Here is a 19,794-nt window from a genome sequence, read left to right on the forward strand (position 1 = left end):
AGAACTTGCATTTTTAGTAAATTGCGGTTGATGCTGGCGGGCAGTCTTGACTTCGTAACCATCATCAGGTATGAACTGCTAGCCCTTACCTGTCTTACTGTTTTTCCCCTCTAACGTATGGCTGTTTTCATGCCACTTCATGTTATAGATCCCAGAGTCCAAGCTGTGATTTCAAAAGCGGAGGATTAATAAGCATTTATAACTCCATGCAATCATTACTGGCAGATAAAATGCCATCTGCCAGACACAATTTATTTATAATGGGGTTTATACATATTTATAAGTTTGCAAGCAACAAATGCACAGTTTTAAAACTGGCATATTTTATAGCAGCCAGAAAAATTGCAACTTTATACCAGGACTTGTGAATACCAACTGCAGATGTGTATATATATATATATATATATATATATATATAAACACACACACACACGTGTACCTACTAATTACAACAGACGTTTGTCTCCGTCTGTCTGTACATACGTATATACACATGCATATCCCTACATTGATTATGACGGACACACGTCTCTGTCTGTAAGTGGGCACATGAGGTTGGTACCTTGGATTTTGGTATTTTGGTATTTTAATTAACATGGACAACTAGAAAGTTACACACATGTTGAGAGTTTGGGGACAGATACGTCCTGGCATCTGCACATGGTCCTGGATGCTGGTCTTGGGAGGATGGTCTTGGATGCTGCAGCAAGACAAGAGGGCCATGAGGGGGCCTCCGTGGGAAGTGAGAAAGGGACATGGGGAAGAGAAGCCAGTGGGGGAAGGCAGGAAAGGAGAGGCTGGAGAACAGAGAAGGAAAAAGATAAAAGGTAGGGGGCAGCAAGTCCAGACCTACGTCCTATGTTCGTCCAGCAGTGTGTGAAGATAAGCAGGGGCGGGTGTCGGGGAGGCTGCCCAGGCCGGTGTGCCGAGGGGCTGAGCGTTGCCTTCCGGGTGCAGCTACACTGCTTGTTGACTTTTCTAACCAGCCTCCTCTTGGCCTTGTCTTACGTTAGCTCGCGTGAGGCAAGCACCGTGTTGCGCTTCTATGATCATGCAAAGGTTCTGCCCATCTGCAGCTACAGTTCAGTAGAAAATACACACACAGAGGGTATGGGGGCGCGGCAAGCCTGATGTGTGGCCCACTTCACTAGGACCCTGGAGGGTGGGGCTCCTGGGTGGGTCTGGCTAGTCTGAAGGCTTTGCAGACAGGCTGCAGACAGGATAGGGAGGGTTAGAACAGGCAGACACAGTGTGGACGGCCTAGGAGGAGGCAGAGGCACCCTCATGCTTGAACAGTGGTCAGGGCTGGGAAGGCTGTTGGAGGCATCCCTGGGGTGCTCCCGCCTCATCCTTGCCCCCTTCTCACAATCACAGACGGCCAGAATAAAGACCCCCTTAGGCCCAAACACACGGGGCTCCCTCCTGAGGGCTGAGGTATGGAAGAGGCATTCTTACTGAAGAAAGCATGACAGATGAAATCCCATACAATTTCCAGTTTCTATTTCGTTGTTTCACCTTGAAATGCTGTAGGCAGAAATATACACACATGGGGACACATGCTGTGGCCCTGCGTGACTGAAGTCATGAATTTACCCTCATCTGGGACGTTTTTACCACAACCAAAGTTTCTAACCACTGAATCAAGGGATGATTAAAGCAGAAATCAATAGACTAATCCATTTCTGAACACTGAATAAACTTTTTTGTAACAATTATATATTGGTTTCAAGTGGAATGTTCTCTGTTCCTTTGACTTTTGAATATAACTTGTTCCAGAGTAAATCTTGTAAAATTAAGGACATGAATGTTTCTTTGTATCCAGAACTAAATAAGAATTAAAATTTGATGCTTAAATCCAAGGATTAGGAGAGAACTCCATCCCGTGTACATCTAATGTGTAATAATGAGATATTTATTACTTTTAAAAAAGCATTTGGATGGGAAATTATACCTATTGGTAAATATTTGAAAATTTCCTGTTTGTTTTCCATTAACTTTTGTGAAACAAAAAAGAATTACTGTGAAGATCTCTGGTTTATTGCCAATTTACCACTTTCTATGTTGCTACTGGATAAGAATTGGTGTTGGAGATCTCTGAGGAGTGGAAACACAAAACTAACTTCAAGTTTTCTAATCTCTGTTCTTTGAAAGACAATAAAACTGAAATTATTTGGCCAACATCTGGGAGATTTGGCAACACAATGGGGTAAGAGAAATGGCTTAAATTCCCTCCTCACGTTCGGTGAGTCCACTTCACTCCTTCAGTAAATGATGTGGTTTCCTGTTGTGAGCCCTGCTGCCATGCTGGGCACATCCCTAAGCTTCTAGGGCAGCCAGTTGGAGGTGCCACGTGGCATTTCTGTGTGTCACCACCATGGCCCAGGAGCAGAGGTTGTCACTCCCACTTAGGCGTGACTGTACTCCTTGTCACTGGTTATCGGAAAATGTGCCTTCATTTTCAGAATAGTGGTGTGTGCGTTTCTGATTATGTAGCAACCCCTTTGATATTTGACTTAGATACTAAAAACATTTGAGTGTGGAAGTTTTGCACTCGTAGATACATTTAAAAGCATGGACTTGGTAATTTGACTACAAGTTTTCTATAACGTACACCTCACTAATAATACATTTCTGTGAAAGGCTTTTTTCCAGTGTAGAAGAACCATGGGTCAAGGGTGGAGAGAAACACTGTTCTCTAAACAGTCTGATGTTAACTGACTGTCAGTGTGAGTCTGTGGGCAATAAAGAATACTGTGAAAAGTCTCTCATTTGGATGGTGGATCTTGCGTCGCTTCATGAAGGAGAGGAGGGGAGTTGGAAACCTTTCCACAGAAAGCAGATATTCTCAATTATTCCCCAGGAGACCTCTTAAAATACAATCACAGCAGAGTCCTGTTGGGGACACCAAAGGTGTGGGGAAGTTCTGCTATTGGGGAATATAGGGGAAATTATGCTACTAGAGTTCTCAGAGTGATTTAATTCCTGGAGAAACAGCTAGCAGCAGGAGAGAGTTCCTGCTGTCACTCTGCTTATCGCCTTAGTGTACACAGCTCCCCACATGGGCTCCCGACAACCAGTTTGTACAAAGGCTTTCAATTTTATTTTGTTTATTTCTTAACAAACATACATGGGATTTGATAAAGGTTACTAACTGAATGAGCTCTAACAGACAGGTTCTCTGTGACTTTGACACACTCAACTTCTAAAATGATCAACTAGCTGGTTAGGATTGTACTGCTGCTGCTGCTGCTGCATCACCTCAGTCGTGTCCGACTCTGTGCGACCCCACAGACGGCAGCCCACCAGGCTCCACCGTCCCTGGGATTCTCCAGGCAAGAACACTGGAGTGGGTTGCCATCTCCTTCTCCATAGGATGGTACACGTGGTACTTTTTGTTGTTGCTCAGTCACTCAGTCATGTCCAGCTCTCGGCCACCTCATGGACTGTAGCCCAAAGGCTCCTCTGTCCATGGGATTTCCTAGGCAAGATTATGGGAGTGGATTGCCATTTCCTTCTCCGACACTTGGTACTAAATTTGATTATTATTATTTTTTGCATATAGACACAATGACTGTTTTGGAGTATTTTTCATTCAGACTGATGGAAAGTGTTGTGCTACCTCAAAAAAAAAGTTGAGGTTATAATGCAGTGTTATATTACTATTAGTGCCAGAGAGCTGGAGCCCCCAAGCAACTCAGAACTAATATATAAAGTTCTTAAATCATTTTACCACTGAAGACAAGATGCAATACTCAATATTTTGGCTCTCTGAGGCAATTTTGTTGTTATTTTCTTAAGCCAGTATCTTAATGCTTAACTAAATGCTCTGGGTTTTCTCAGCCTGTTTGACAAGAGAATAAGCTCCTTTTCAGTGATGTAATGAAAAAAACTAAAATGCCACTGATGAGCATGTCCTTGCAAATAGGATTTATCTCCATCAGCAACAAAAATTAAGAAAGATGTTGGGTGGTACGTGGTCACCCCAGACCCATGAAAATGTTCCTTTATAAAGAGGAACTGGCATAGGATAACAAAGAGGAGTCACTTTTTCTCTGAAAACTTATTCATGTATTAAGACTACTCTTTTAGTCTTTACTCAGGCAAAATTCCCACTGAACTTAAAAACTTCAGGGGTTCTGAAATGAGGCTTACGCAGGTAAGAATCCTTTTGAAGGTTCCTTTTTATCTTTTTAAAAAACAAAGGACTCAGTACATCAACTATATACTTATGACAGCTCTACAAATTTGTATATTTTTCATCTATTTGTACTTCATGAAGAATCCTTGGGGATGACTGTGTACAAAAATGCCTTCTAAGTAATTCCTTCTAAAGGTAAAGAGTGATACAGGGTCAACCTGTGTTAAAATGAAAGATTACAGTATCCCTACATCTTTCTGAAGAAAGCAAAAACTGCCAGATCACAATTAAACTGCTCCAATGCTCGCAGTCAGGGCCAGCTTTTAGGAATCCATGAGGTTGCTGACGGCCCCAGCTGCTCAGCTGTAACAGCACAGGGGGGTTACTAACTTGCTGCTTTTCTGATACAGATTCAAACTCAACACAGGATCACAGTGCTGTCCTGTGAGCCTCTTCGAATTCAACAGAAACTCCCCATTATGTTGGAAAGGTGAAATGGGCCAGAGGTCTCTCCTCTGTTTCTCCCTTTTGGATTATTTTCTTGATTGACGTGGGGCACAGGCTCCTGGAATACCTTGGCTGGCTTTTCTAGGATTTGGAGAAAGCCCAAACAATTGGGTAATTTGGCTAATTTGGCTTTGGGATGTGCTTAAGACTCCTCAGGGAGAAATGACTGAAGACAAGCAGGGGTCCCCTTGGGGGACGTACATCCACGAACTCACTCGTTCTCTCCTGGATCCTCCAGACGCTGTCAAGGGCATCTCAGGACAGTTGGGGGTCAGATGCATACATCTGAGACCAGCCTCGGACAAGCCCTTTTAGAGGGGTTGCGCTTTCAAAACCTGCTTAACGTGACACTTTGTGTCTGAGGACACTGCAACTGGCCTGTCCACCGAGTTCCCAGTCACATCCTTATACTTGGTGGTTCAGCCAGAACTTACTTGTACTCCCTGTTACATAAGAACACCATGTACTGCAGCTTACACATGTACCAATGGCAGACATTTGAAACGCACGTGCTCTGTAACACAGAAATGGTGACTATACAGCATCCATCTGTGCACAGTCAATGTAGTGTACAGTCACCGAACATCATCCTGGGATGACGATGCTCCTGGGAAACACATTGCACAGTGTGTGTGGTCCCTCTCCAGACAGAGGCCGGAGGGGAGGGAGGATTCAGGAGAAGGCGGCTGCTGACATCCGCAGCTTGGTACGTTTGGAAGACCCTAGAGCCTAAATGGACAAGGCATGGTGTCTGCACTGAAATGCATTGGTAATTCCTTGGGTCCCCTCCTTAAGAGACATCCACACCAGGCCAGGCTGTTGGCAGAACAGCTTTCTTGAGTCCCAGATCTGGAAATACCCCCATGGGTGAGGCATGCAATCCAGAAGAACGTGGCTGCAGGGTTGGTTGCCGCTCTTCCTGTGGCAATGCAAGGACCCCAGGTTCCTTGAGGCCTGCAGCCTCACTTGTAGATGACTCCATTCTGCAGGGTTTTGTTTCTGTCGGTGATGCAGGGTGAGGCAGCTGTTTGGGGGAGGTCTTCCTTGCTTTTGGGGGAGGGGCTGCTGTTGTTGCTGCCACTGGATTTGCTTCTGCTTGGGTCGAGAGCGGGCTGGATGGGTGAAGAGTGGGTTCCCCGGCCCCTGACCAGGCAGGTGCAGACAAGTCGGAAGAAGGCCCGCCGCATCTCCTTGCTGGCCAGCGTGTAGATGATGGGGTTCATGGCGGAGTTGAGCACGGCCAGCACAATGAACCACTGGGCCTTGAACAGGACAGCGCACTCCTTCACCTTGCAGGCCACGTCCACAAGGAAAAGGATGAAGAGTGGGGACCAGCAGGCAATGAACACGCTCACCACGATCACCACGGTCCGCAGCAGGGCCATGGACCGCTCTGAGTTGTGTGGGCTGGCCACCCTGCGGCTGCTGGACTTCACCAGGAAGTAGATGCGTGCGTATAGGATCACGATGGTCACCAGGATGGCCATGAAGATGCTGATGCAGAATGCGATGTACTTCTTGGAGTAGAGGGGCAGGATGGTGGAGCAGTCGGGGAGGTTGTGCAGGCAGTTCCAGCCCAGGATGGGTAAGGCGCCCAGTGAGAAGGCGATGAGCCAGCACATCCCGATCAGAAGAAACACGCGATGCTTCTTGTTGGCATCGTAGGGCCTCATTTTGATCATGGTCAAGTGTCTCTCGATAGCAATGGCCAGCAGGCTACAGGTGGACGCCCCAAGGGCCACAAACATGCTGCCTTCCCGTAGGAACCAGACCGTCAGGGACAGGCTCAGTGTCCTCTTGCCCGACATCAGAATGTTGACCTTGTAGGCTATGCCGGCCAGCAGGTCGCAGAGGGCCAGGTTGCCAATAAAAAAGTACATGCGGTTGTGGAATTTATTGTTTTTCCAGATGGCAATCAAGACCATCAGGTTCTCCAAAACAATGAAGCTGCAGATGATCAAGAACAGCACGGTGGTGAGTGTGCTGCTCTCGGGGGCATCCTTCAGCCTGCCCTCCAGCTTGCCCACGTAGCTGTAATGTTCGTGCAGGGTTTCGTTGGAGGTGTAAAGTCTGGGTCGGGGAGTGAGAATCATCGCTATCACTTGGAACTCACAATCAGTTAGCTCCTGAATCCACCAGAGGGCGCCGTGAGAACGTCCATTTCCAGGGAAAACAACGCTTTCTGCTTAGGCCGCAACAGGGATCCAGGCCAAACACCAGCTAGGGTGTTGAGTATAGGCTCCTACGAAAAGATAAAAGGAGAGGGAGCCCGTGATAAAGAAACAGCACCTAAGAACAACAACAGCAACAGAGTTGGAGAAAGGCACTAAAAATGCTGAAGCATTTGGATGGCTGGTCCACAAGGGCCCAAAGAGGGCCTCTAACCCAGGCCAACTTCCTATGTGACTATCGAGACCAGAAGAAGCAATTCTGTGTCTACAGTTGCCAAGGAAGGAAATTCTGTGATCGAGCACTGCCATCATTCAATCATGTAATCCAAACACACGGATTTAAACCCAAAGAACACTTCCACCTGGGAATCTCAAGGCACTGAAGAACGCTAACCAGTTCATACTCATCTACGGTGCGTGCATGCATGCTAAGTCGCTTCAATCCGGTCCAACTGTGTGACCCCGTGGACTGCAGCCCGCCAGGCCCCTCTGTCCATGGGATTCTTCAGGCAAGAATACTGGAGTGGGTTGCCCTCCTCCAGGGAATCTTCCCAACCCAGGAATTGAAGCTGCATCTCTAGTGTCTCCTGCATGGGCAAGTGGATTCTTTACCACTAACACCACTCCTGGAAAATCCCATGGATGGAGGAACCTGGTAGGCTGCAGTCCATGGCGTCGCTAAGAGTCGCACACGACTGAGCGACTTCACTCTCACTTTTCCTTTCATGCATTGGAGAAGGAAATGGCAACCCACTCCAGTATTCTTGCCTGGAGAATCCCAGGGATGGTGGAGCCTGGTGGGCTGCCGTCTCTGGGGTCGCACAGAGTTGGACACGACTGAAGCGACTTAGCAGCAGTAGCACCACCACCTGGGCAGCCCCATCTCCTGCACAGGCGCTGGTAAACCCTTATTCCCAGTTACTGAGAGAGAAACGGAGATTATGTCAGGTCCAAAAAATAGGATGGAATTCAGAATAAGGCCCACTGATTTCTGAAACCTCCTTGGTGGGTTTTGGAGCAATGTTGTAGGAAGTAGTCACACTTCCCTGGAATCCCTGGGACCAAGGCCAAGACCAGAAATCAAACCTAGATGGCCCCCAGGTCTGCCCCACAGAGAGCTCAGAGACAAACCATCTGGTCACCAAAGGGAGAACAGCACAGCCCACATATGGCCCACAGGGCCACCCCCTGAGTGAACAGCTAATCGTGGAGCCAGGGGAAGAAAGAACATAAACCTGTAAAAGTGGAATCAACCGCTACTGAGACTAAAGGAACAAGAGCAAAGATAGACAAGTGGATTTTTGAGTTTGGCTTAAAATTCAGTTTAGATACAACTGTCGAAAGTGCCAAAACCAAGTCGGTGTGTGTGAGTGGAAAGAAACAACCAACCTGGGAGCACCAGGGACAGTGGGGCAGGGAGCCCAGGAGCCAGGCTTCCAATGGCCCTTCCCCTCTGGACCTCGATGCAACCCCCACCCCCATGTGGCTTTATCCAAAGGCTTCTTGTGATGTCCAAGGCAGAGCAGATCCAACTACCAAGGTAGAAATGGTTTTTGCTAAATCCTCTGATTCTAAATTAAAACTATTTGAATATTTAAATATATAATTAAACTCAAACAAGGTCGATTTACATCAGCCTACTGTGTGGATCCAGTGAAGTTTTTTAACTTTTCTAAGTTTAAGTCACAGCCCTCAGTTTGGCACATGGACCACTCTCCAGAGAGATGGGACTTTGCATTTCGGGGTGCAGTGGAATCTGAAGCCCTGGGACAACTGCTGAGCTCATTCCAGAGAAGGCATTAGTAGCAGGAGGACCCTGGGGCTCAGCCTGGGTAGCTGCTCTGTGAGTGAGAAGCAGAGGAGGCTCCAGACAGAGCTCCCTGAGCAAGGGCCCTCCAGGTGGATGCTTTCCTGCCACTCGGGTGTTGGTTCCAGGGCCCTGAGGATGTTGTCAAGCCTCCACTCCCTTAATTTGGTTTTCTGACATGGGGCACTGCCTCTTTGCAGAGATTTCTTCTAGTGTCCTGGAGGTTTGTGTGTGGCTTATTGTGGAAACCACATGAGCCCCTGGTGTCTCAGTGCAGTCTGAGGTCATGGAGGGCTGGGAGTCAGCTTTACCACCAAATGTTGGGGCCTGCCAAGGTCTCCACATCACTGATGAGCCTCGGAGACAGCACCTGACCCTGGGGCTGTCTCCCCTCACCCAGGGGCACTGTGAGGCCTCATGCAGGAGGCAGGCTCTCCACCCAGCCCCAGTCCCCCCTGCTTGGTCTGTGATAAGGGGCCTGGTCTCCCAGAGACAGAAGCAGCAGTTGTGGGAGGTCAGCTCACCTCTTTTCCATTTTTATTTAAATCGTGCCCATCCTTAAGGCTCCAGAGCAACTTCTACCAGCTCTAGAGCATTTTCTGGAATCATCCTGCCCCAGCACACCACTTTTTAAAACAAACTGCAAGCTGGTTTTTAAGGGCAGAGATAGGAGCAGCAGCTAACACTCTCAGAGCACTTTCCTGGGGCCCCTTACTTCATGCTCTCCACCTCGCCTCTCACAGCACCACGCGCATTAATGGTGCCAGTCGATGCGTGTGCCCTTCACTGCTGCTCATCTAAGTGCTCTCACCTGTGGGCACCGAGTGGAGACTCTGTGCTCCCACTTTGCTGACCCTTCCCGGCGGTCGTAGGAAACCAGGCACAGGAGAACCTAGAGGCCTGGTTATCTTTCCAACACCTTCCACCCCAGACCACAACCCTGAGAGAGAGTCTGGCATTCCCGCATGGACACCCTGCCATGGCACCACGTGTGTCCTTGTTCACAGAAAAGGCATGACCCAAAGGCAGGGAAGAGGAACACACGTGCTGCTCCAATGAGAGTCACGAAGTGGCAGCATCCTGAGCGGGGCTGTTTTTTCTCCGATGGCAGTGGGGTCATATAACTGGCCTGAGGGCCCTCCAACACTCCCTCTCCCCACTCCCGCCCTTGCCCCCGCCACTCCAGGCCAGCGGCTGCCATGTCCAGGTGGCTGCCCCTCTATCCCAGCACCTGATACTGGTGAGTATAACATGAGGAGTTATGATGGTTACTTAGCACCAGAACAGCCTGAATGATAAAAGTATACAAACATTACATAAAAGGAGAGCAATGTGAATTGTATTGTAATTCCCACTCACACTGGGGCGAAACAGCTCCAGGAAAGTGCATCTGAAAGCCTTCTGAAAACAGGGTATGTCCGAAGTTTCTCTCCTGTGCCTTAGTTTCCCTGCGATAACTCCATGACCTTAAACACCTCACAGCCCCCTCTAGACAGTCTCTGCCCCTCCGACTGTGCTATACAGTACAGACAGCAGGGCTGCGAGTTCCCTTTAAAACTGCTGGATGTGGACTTCTCTTGAGAATAAAGGGCGGAGGGAGTACACTGCAGGCTCCACAGACTCACATTCATTCCCCACGCCCAATATGTAGAGTTTTGATAAACTTGAGTAGAAGATACAAAAGGAAACAATAAAAACTAATACCCAGCAAGAAAATAACCAAAATGACAATAGTTTAAGATGTGCCAGAAACCCATCAAAACCATGAATCCTGAGGGTGAACACATTTTCTCATTAATGCTCAATTTATAATTTCCCTTAATTAAATATGTATCACTCAAGGAGTATATTTTCTCAGAACCTCTTTTGTTATAAAATACCAATCTCCACACTGTGCATAGCTGGAAGATACCCATCTCTCTTTGGAACCCAAAAGCTTGTTTTTGGGGGGTTATCAACATTAAAAAGCTGATCCCATCTGAGAGTTTTGTGTCAAGCCAAAGATCAGATTGATTTTGGACAGATCTGAATACCACTATGCGTGGTCAAAACCGTCTCATGGGTGAGTTCCTGCCTCCATCCAGAGGGACCAAACACCGACTCCAAGTCTGCAGGGAGAACACTCTGCCCCCGCCCTGGTCCGAGAATCTTTGAGAGTCAGCTGGCTCTGCTCATGGAGAGCTGGGCATCGGCCCTGCGTGGCTCACCCATCCTCCTGCTGCCAGTCACTGCAGGAATGCTGGGCACTGTGGGCACCAGGGCTCCTGGGAGACCCAACCTTTCCTATCCCTCGTGGCCTCTTCTAGTCACTAACCACTAGAATGGCACCACTCTCTGGACTTCTTATCCCTTAGAGTAATTTAGCCTGTGTCTGACCCTCACATGAATGGAGTCATGAAGCTGTGCCTGGCATCTTCTTCTCAACGTGATGTTCCAGCGAGCTTCCTGCTCAATGTGAGTCATGTGGAGAGATGGGGGTAATTCCCTCCCACTGCTCCCGCTGTGTGAATGGATACATTCTGGGTTGTGGACGTGGAGTGGTTTCCCTGTGTCGTTGTCCTCAGCAGTGCTGTCAGGATGAGTTGAGGATGTCCCCTGTGGTGAGCATGTGCCTGTGTGTCAAGGGGTACCATGGACTTCCTACTGCTGATGTCTAGGCTGGGTTTTGATGGAGGGTCTCCACAGAGGCTTACGGGTCTCAGCCAGTGGTCCTGAGAACTGTCTCTGTGGGTAGCTGGAGAAGTCCCCATAGAGGGTGAGAGTTACACGTTACATATGCTCACATTTTATTTTAAAAGATAAGTGTCTGGGGCTGGTAGTGACCAGACCAGTATCTGCCTTTCCACTGTAATAACTGGATCACTGCTTAATTTCCACCTGAATACTGAAAAACACAGCCTGACGCTGAGAAGTATGGCTGGGTGCCAGCTAGTCATGTACGTATTCAGAAAACCCGGCCAGTTATAGAAGACACGTGGGTGCTCCTGCTCATGCACAGTGGTCTTCCAACAAACCCAGACTCCGACAGAGCTGTGCCTGAGAGCAGGCCTTACTTACACCCGTAAGCAGAGCTCTCCCTCCCAAACTGTGCTCAGGTCATCCAGACCCCCGCGGACTTTTCCCCGCACCCACTCTGAGTGAGGATTTGACTGCCTGCATCTCACTGTGAAGGTAAAGATAGTGTGCTGCCCACTCCTGGGCTTGCCTTCCATCTATTCAACAGAGATCTGCTACCTAAGCGTTTTCACTCCTTCCTCATTCAGGTGGGGTCTTCGAGTCTACCTCAAGGCATTCCAACACCAAGGCTTTTCTTTCTGCAGAGGACTATGACGCCTTCTAGAATCCCAGGGACGGGGGAGCCTAGTGGGCTGCCGTCTATGGGGTCGCACAGAGTCGGACACGACTGAAAAGACTTAGCAGCAGCAGCAGCAGCAGAAGATGGTTCATAGAGGTGTCACCCCATCCCCCCTCCCTCTATTCCAAGGGGGATAAGGGGAGGGGGCCAGGCAGGGCCCGATGGATTCCAGATGTGTTTTCCATGCTGGAGAGTCACTTTCTCTACTCATGTCACTTTGAAAAATAAACAAACTATAAAAAGAAGGGAAAAGGGAAAAAAAACAAAGGAAAATATTTCACCAGTCTGGGGTCTGTCTCTTTTTCTTTGTAATGGCCAAAAACAAAAGCACAATAAAACGGTGAGACATTGATTGCTCCTGGTAAGATGCAAGGCGTTATATTTTTAAAGCGCTATATTCTCCCAGTTCATCCCACAAGCTGAACTAAAACACAAAGCATTTGTCCAAAAGTAAAATTTCTTGGAAAGCAAGGTTTTTTGTTTTTTTTTTTTTCCCACTTAGAAGAACTTAGAAAGGAAATAATGAGTCGGCTGTTTCATGGCCCCAACAAAATTCCTTTGCTAATGAGTATTTCCCTTCACTCAGGGGTTTCTTAGGTGACCTCACTCTGCTTTCAGAGATGGCTCATGACAAGAGACGTCACATACTCAGCCTTGCACGCCTGCATGTTGCTCTGCACCTATCAGTGGAGCTCCTGGTGAGAAAGGCTGCTACAGATGCACCACAACAGGATTCCACATCTTTCCCTTTCTTCTCCAGATTGCGGAAGTGAGTTTGTCCCTGGTCAGATTTCCTGCTTTTCTGCAGCTTCTCCAAAGGTTATTCTCTCAGCAAACAAGGCTCAGATGCTAACACTGATCTGATGGCAGTCCAGGGAGCCCCTTGTATGCAGGTTGTGCCCACAACCAAGTCCAGCTTGAACAATCCACCTCTCTGTAAGTTCTCCTGGGCATCCAGGCTCATCAATCTGAGGGCAAATGCTTTTGATGCAAGAGATCTTTATCTTCATTGCTTTTCAGCCAGGTTTCTCAAGCTTTCTCTTCTCTGCTTGTTCTAAGGAAGGGTACAGGACTGAATTCCTACCAACACTGTCACAGCACAAATCAAAGTGTGTGGAAATGAGTTCCTCTAGGCATACGAAAATGAGAGATGTTCTGGCTAGGAAGCTGCGGGGCTCTTTCCATCCTTTCCCACAGAAGCACTCTTACTTGGTGACATGGCATGTGCACTGCGCACTGCACCTGCAGGCACCACGTCTGAGCCCACCACAGCATCTGCTTCCAAATGGACACAGGAGGAAACTGAGCCTGTGGCACAGCTTGGAAGAGGCTGCGCCGGGTTGGATGCCCATGTCCTTGGTTTCCAGTGCACCATATTAGCTCTTCCAGAAGCTATCGCGTTTCCATGTGTTCCTCACCTATCTAGCGATACAAGTGTCACCAGCATACTTGGAACCGAACAACTTCTAGCTACTATGCTAGAAAAATGCTGGAATGCTGAATCTGAGGGCTTGACCAAAATATATGGAAAACTCTGACCCCAAGGAAATGGAGCAGCATATTCAAGGCCAAAGAACCGAGTCAAATGACTCAGGATTTCCACTCCAGCTCACGGTTCCAACCAGACATTAGAACCACCAGATGGGTTCCACACCCTCCTCTGAACAACCTTGTCACTGATTTACCTGACTGGCCTATTCCCTGGCCTCTTACAGATGCCACTGTGAGTCCTCAAAAACAGAATAAAAATGAAACAAAAGGTAACTTTATGCCTAGTAACTATAATAACAACTTAAAAAGTATTATTAACTAAAGCTAGACAGGATTCCACTAAGTCTAGCATATCATCTCCGAAAGCTCATGGAATATCTCTTTTTCATTTATTTTTTAATTGGAGGATAATTGCTTTACAATATTGTGCTGGTTTCTGCCATACATCAACACTAATCAGCCATGGGTGTACATATGTGCCCTCCCTCGTGAAGCTCCCTCCCACCTCCCACCCCATTCCACCCCTCTAGTTTGTCACAGAACACCTGATTTGAGTTCCCTGCTTCAAACAGCAAATCTTCACTGGTTATTTAATTTCACATATGGTAATGTGTATATTTCCATGTTCTTAAGGTAATTAACCAGTTTTACAGAAAACATATGGCAAGGGAATAATACAAAACGACTCCAAAACTGATAAGAAAGGAGTCACAAAACCAAATGTAAGGAAACAGAAAGCCTTGTATAGCCCGGGGGCAGCTCAGTCTCGGCTAACTGGCCAACACAATAGATTGCCCAAGTCTGCCATGCCAGCTGTATCAGCCCCAGAGTCATAGTCCCAAGTCCTGGCGGAGAAAGAGGTTTTCTCCAGTTGGGCAACAACAAATGTTTCAAGATTATTTTATGCTCAAATTCCCATGTCTTTGTAACAAAAGTATATGCATAAACAATAGGTCTTGAAACATTTTTAGGGGGTCGAAGAGATACCGTGGAATCAAATTAGTGTCATAATTTCCAGGTAAAGGAAAATCAGTCCCTAAATTTTGAGACATAAAGTTATTAGGCAAATTCGTAAGGTAGGCCTTGTACAGGAAATGGTAGCTTCACTATCCACATATGGTAGAAAATTAGGAGAGTCATGCATTTAATGGAATTCACAAATAAAAAGAGGAAAGCAGCATTTTCAGAGATAAATACTGGTCAAGGAATCACTGCATCTGTATCTTAAAGGCTGATTTTGAGTTTTGGATCCCTGGTGTCAGGAGACAAGAGTGCCTGTACTAGCAGGCCCAAAGTGAAAGTTTGCTGGCTGAGAAAACCCAATGTGTGGTTCACCTACGGTAACAAAAGTATTCAAACTGGCATTAAGCTCTGCATCAGTGAGTCCACAGCTCTTTGAGTACCACACACACACACACACACACCCCAGAACCACCACCTACACCAGCAACAAGCTTGACCATCCTCATTAGTCATACACCCACAGATCATAATCCTGCTCTTGTACTTTCTAGGAATTAAGTTTTTCTTAACCATGCCTGTAAGATTTTCATCAACGAAGAAAGAAATGTTGTAAAGCTAAATCATGAAGACATGTTTCTTTGGGGCTTCCCTGATGGCTCAGATGGAAAAGAATCTGCCTGCAATGCGGGTTTGGATCCTGGAGAAGGGGATGGCTACCCACTCCAGTATTTTTGTCCGGAGGATTCTATGGACAGAGTAGCCTGGTGGGCTACAGCCTGGTGGGGTTGTGAAGAATCAGACAGGACCGAGCGACTAACACTTTACTTTCAGGATTCTGTACAACGTCTGCAACTTCTAACTCCAGACTTTAGAAAGATGCCTAATTCTGGAAGTAGCCAGAGCTCCAGAAAAACCAGACTCGACTCATGCTCTTCATCTTCAAAGTAAAGCATGTTCCCTTTAAAAATCCAACAAGAAGTCCCTCTCTTACATCTAAATATAAATACACCACAAAGAAATATGTCCTTGGCAGTGTCCAACGTCAGAAAGAGAGAAAGTAAGGAGAAGGAGAGAGAACAATTTGGAGACTATGGTGGGGGCAGGGCGTTAAAAGTGGCAAAGTTAGCACTGTCCTGCAATCGGGTCGAAGAAGGCCCAGTCCTGTCGCTTCCCCGGATTTATCTCAGATATGAGTATAACTTACTGATCGTCCCTGGGAACCTCATCACCGCATCGTGTCTTCCAGACTCCTCTTCCCGCCCCCCCAACCCAGCCCCCCGCCCGGTTCCGACAGCCCCGACTGCCTTGTTTGAGAAACAGAAGGAAAACTGGCGAAGAAAATGAAATAGAACGATTTCCCCAAGAGAACAAGAACACACACTTCCAGAGCCGCGTTCTAGGCGGTATAAACTTAATTATCCCAGGAAAACGACCCATGGTGCGTCTCTGTGAAGAGTTATTTCTCTTTCATTCGGCGTTTAAATGCTCTGCTGCTGCTGCAGATGCTAAGTCGCTTCAGTCGTGTCCGACTCTGTGCGACCCCATAGACAGCAGCCCACCAGGCTGCGCCGTCCCTGGGATTCTCCAGGCAAGAACACTGGAGTGGGTTGCCATTTCCCTGCAGTTAAAAAAGGAACCATCCCCACTTCCCCTGCCCGGGTTCAGTCACCAGAATGGATGACCCGGTGGGAGTGGGCGACGCCGATGTGGTGTGCTCGCTCGCCCTGGTCCACGTCTCGATGGGCTGGATGGCCCGGAAGGCGGGCTGGAAATCCGTGAGAAAAGCGGACCCCGCTGCCCCCACCCAGCCCGGGGGCCCCGGCCTTAGCTCCCGCCGGCTCACCTCCATCCGAGAAGGGCGCTCGGACCCCGGGCATCTTGGCACCCTTCCTCCCCTCGCGGTGCCGCGGCGCCGGGATAGACTTGGCGCTCGGGGCTGGGGGCACTCGCTCGGGGTCCTGCGGCCACCGCGCTGGGCGCCGGTTCCTGTCGCGTGTCTCCCAGACCGGCTTCCTCAGCCTCTGCCCCCGCCGGCCCCGGCGCAAACTTTTCCAGCTAACCTCGGGGGCTGGGCCCGCGCCCCGCCTCCCCGCCGGGCGGTCCAGCCCTCACCTCCCCGCGTCCCAGCCCCTTACTCCCGCCCCCGCAAGGCCCCTCCCACGCGGACCCCCGCCCCACCTCCCCCGCCCCCTGCGGCGCCCCCACCCGCATCTTTCCCCCCAACCCCGGCCCCTTAAGTCCCCACCTTCCCGCCTCCCACGCCCCCACCTCCTTGGCGCCGCCCCCGTCTCCCCGCCCTCCGCCCTCACCTCCTCACTGCTCGGTCCCCGCCACCTTTGTACTTCTTCCCTCAGCGTTGAGCCCCATATCCCCATCCCTCCTCCCCTCCCCGCAGCCCCTGCCTCCCACTTTCTCGCTCCCGGCTCCCGCCCTCGCCCCCCAACTCCTTTATCCTCCTCCCCGACTGCCACCCCCGCCTGTCGTGTCCGCCCCCGCAGTCGAGCCTCTGGCGGGCCCCGGACATCCTCCTGTGGCCCCCGCCTCCCTCGACAGTCCCCCTGAGCTTGGCTCGCCCCTCCGCCTCCATCCCAGAACTGCCCTTCAGATTCTCCGCCCCTCCGGGGACCTCAAAGCTGCCGACCCCTGCCCAGCACCCAGCGGGGAAGGTCCAAACCGGATCGGGGACTAGGCTTGGACCGGGTGCATTGAGGACTAGGGTCTGTCAGATTATTGCTGTTAGTTTCATCATCATCATCCTCATCTTTGTCGCCATCACGATCATTTTTGGTTGGAATTGACTGACCGCCAACTTGAGGAGAGACATCTGGACACATTTTGATTTGAATCTTGCGCCTACCACCTCCGTTCTGCTCTGAGCCTCCAGCGCAGAGGCTGTTTCCCCGGAGGGCACACACGCTCTGAATCCCCGGATCCACCCCGGGCACAAGAGCTTGTGGGCTTGCGGGGACAGATCTCAGCGATTCGCTCTCTTGTGTGTATGAATGAGATAATCTATGTGAAAGCTTCCTAAAGAAGAATCCTCAGGGAGGGGAAGACCAACTCTATTGGACAGGGAAAGTGAAGGTCCTGAGTAAGTGAACACAGAACTAACCCTTCAAGCTTCTAGGGGGAGGGAGAAAGAAAGAGACGGGCGGTTGGGGGGAGAGCGGCAGGGGAAGGGTTAGGAGGGAAAGGAGAGAGGCAGGAAGAAGGAACCAGAAGGCCTGCCATCATAGCAAGTGGCAAGGCTGTGCATTCCTGGGAGGAGGGGACTGGGACCACAGGGGTCCCTGGAGCAAGCTGGGGAGTTGCTCAGTTACTTGTCAGTGATTTGCTCTCTTGCTTCTAGAGGAGGAGCCCCAAGCATCCTTCCCTTGAGCTGGGGGCAAATGCCCATTAGAGGTGGGACTGAGCAAATTGCCCACACTTCTGCCTGCCTTTTGAGTTGGACCCTGTTGAGAAACCCCAGCCCTGGAGAAAAAGGGGTGTTGGTATGGGTTTGCGGATGTCTGTTGGCCTTTGGCACTCAGTGGAGGGCTGGTGCCGCCCTCTCCTTGTTTCCACTTAGTCTACTCCGAGTTCCCTCTGGTCGCCTTCCAGACTGGCTCAGAGTATCCTGTGCCAGCTCTGAGAAGCCATTTCTGCCTCAAATTACAAGGGGAACCAAGTGTGCTTGCATCTTTCCACTTCTACAACAGCAAGTCAGGAAAAGGAGAGGAGAGATCACGCATTTTCAGCCAATCACCATGACCAGGGTAAAAAGACAGAGTACTGGCCATGGTGCCTACAACTGACCAAAACAATCAGTTGGTTCATTGACAAGTCTGCTCAGTTGCTTCGCGTTGTGAAAAATGCACTACTAGGTTTGTTTTGATTGGTGCCCATGCCTTCATTCACTGGACAATGTCTGAAATCTTGACATCACCAGGGCAACTTTGAGGCTTAGTGATGCCTCCAAAACCAGCATCAGGACCTGGACTCCAGAAGCCTGAAAACTTGTGGGACTCTACTGCAGGTGTCAGGGAGATGAGAGGATTTGACATACAGGCATATCTGAAACTCCTTCTCCGCAAAGATTTCCCATCCTGAGCAGCTCTGTCCATACACGGGCCTCTCACTGGTCCAGTGCCCAACCCTGCTTGCTTCTCCTTCCCTTAAAGCTCAGACAATGGACCTTGACTCGGGGGGGGGAGCCCTCTGTGCTCCCACACAACTCTTAGATACCACATTCTCTCATGACTTTTCTGGAAAGAACCAGTTCTCCCTAAGAGTCTGTGGGATAAAAGTCTTCCCCTCTGCAGGGACAGCTCTTTCCAGAGGAATGATGTTTCGTAAATGCAGAAGTAATGAAAGAACTGGGCTTCCCTGGTGGCTCAGTATTAAAGAATGGCATCACCAACTCTGTGGACATGAGTTTGAGTGAACTCCAGGAGTTGGTGATGGACAGGGAGGCCTGGCGTGCTGTGATTCACGGAGTCGCAGAGAGTGGGACACGACTGAGCAACTGAACTGAACTAAACCTGCAGTGCAGGAGATGTGGGTTTTGTCACAGGGTCAGGAAGATCCCCTGGAGAAGGAAATGGCAACCCACGTCGGTATTCTTGCCTGGGAAATCCCATGGAGAGAGGAGCCTGGCAGGCTGTGGTCCATGGGGTGGCAAAGGAGTTGGACATGACTTTGGATAATTAGGACGTTCCCAGTGTGCACTGTTCACTGCAGTGGTCAGTGAAATAACTGAGTTAGAGAAGGCGATTTTATGCAGGGCCCTATGAAGGTGTGGAGAATTGGTGAAGCACGGAGCTAACTGGAAAAGGAAGAACATTCTCTGTTTTCAGTGGACACATCTGGCTGTCAGGGCCTTCAGGCGGGATCAAACTTAGCGTCTCTCATACCGAATCAACCTGATATTATAGGATGCAGAATCCAGCACACACCATCACCAATGCTGTGTTCTTGCTAAAAATACTCAACTTGAATCAAAGTTCAAGCCTGCAGCCTTTCTGGTTTATGAGAAAGAAGGGTTTGAACAGCAAAGCCAATGACTCCAGGGAGAAAAGATCAGCTAGGTGCATAGAGCAGCGTGTTCTGTATCAGTTTTCCTGATCTCTTCAAAAATGTCAGTGTCAGAGAAAGAGTGGGAATGTTCTAGTACAAAATCAGCTAAAAAGGAGCAATATTCATAACAAACATGGATGCCGATCAACTCCTAAGTCAACTAACCAGTGTGAAACAGTTTGGAGGAAGTTTCAACATGATGATGTATTGAATGATATTGTAGAATTATTGTTCACATTGTTAGGTGTAATAATAGCACACTGCTTGCTAGAATGACTTTATTTTTAGGAGATGCCTGCTTAACTAT

The 19,794-nt window shown here is 49.0% G+C and overlaps 1 protein-coding gene across 1 annotated transcript; it reads right to left on the reverse strand.

The window, feature by feature from the left end:
* Positions 1–401: 401 nt before the first annotated feature.
* S1PR3 (sphingosine-1-phosphate receptor 3) lies at positions 402–16,490 on the reverse strand. The gene is made up of 2 exons (XM_055427525.2): positions 16,276–16,490; positions 402–6,887 (listed from the first exon to the last, which is right to left on the reverse strand). Exon 2 carries the CDS (start codon positions 6,736–6,738, stop codon positions 5,608–5,610), a length of 1,131 nt encoding a protein of 376 aa, XP_055283500.2. The 5' UTR covers positions 6,739–6,887; positions 16,276–16,490; the 3' UTR covers positions 402–5,607.
* Between the last annotated feature and the right edge of the window lie 3,304 nt (positions 16,491–19,794).

The sequence above is a fragment of the Moschus berezovskii genome, chromosome 7 (assembly GCF_049115385.1).
Source record: "Moschus berezovskii isolate FMDL1 chromosome 7, NW_MosBer_1.0, whole genome shotgun sequence".
Lineage (NCBI taxonomy): Eukaryota > Metazoa > Chordata > Mammalia > Artiodactyla > Moschidae > Moschus > Moschus berezovskii.

Bases quoted from the DNA above. Each gene is read 5' to 3' on its own strand.
- S1PR3 (XM_055427525.2), bottom strand. From the start codon at position 6,738: ATGATTCTCACTCCCCGACCCAGACTTTACACCTCCAACGAAACCCTG.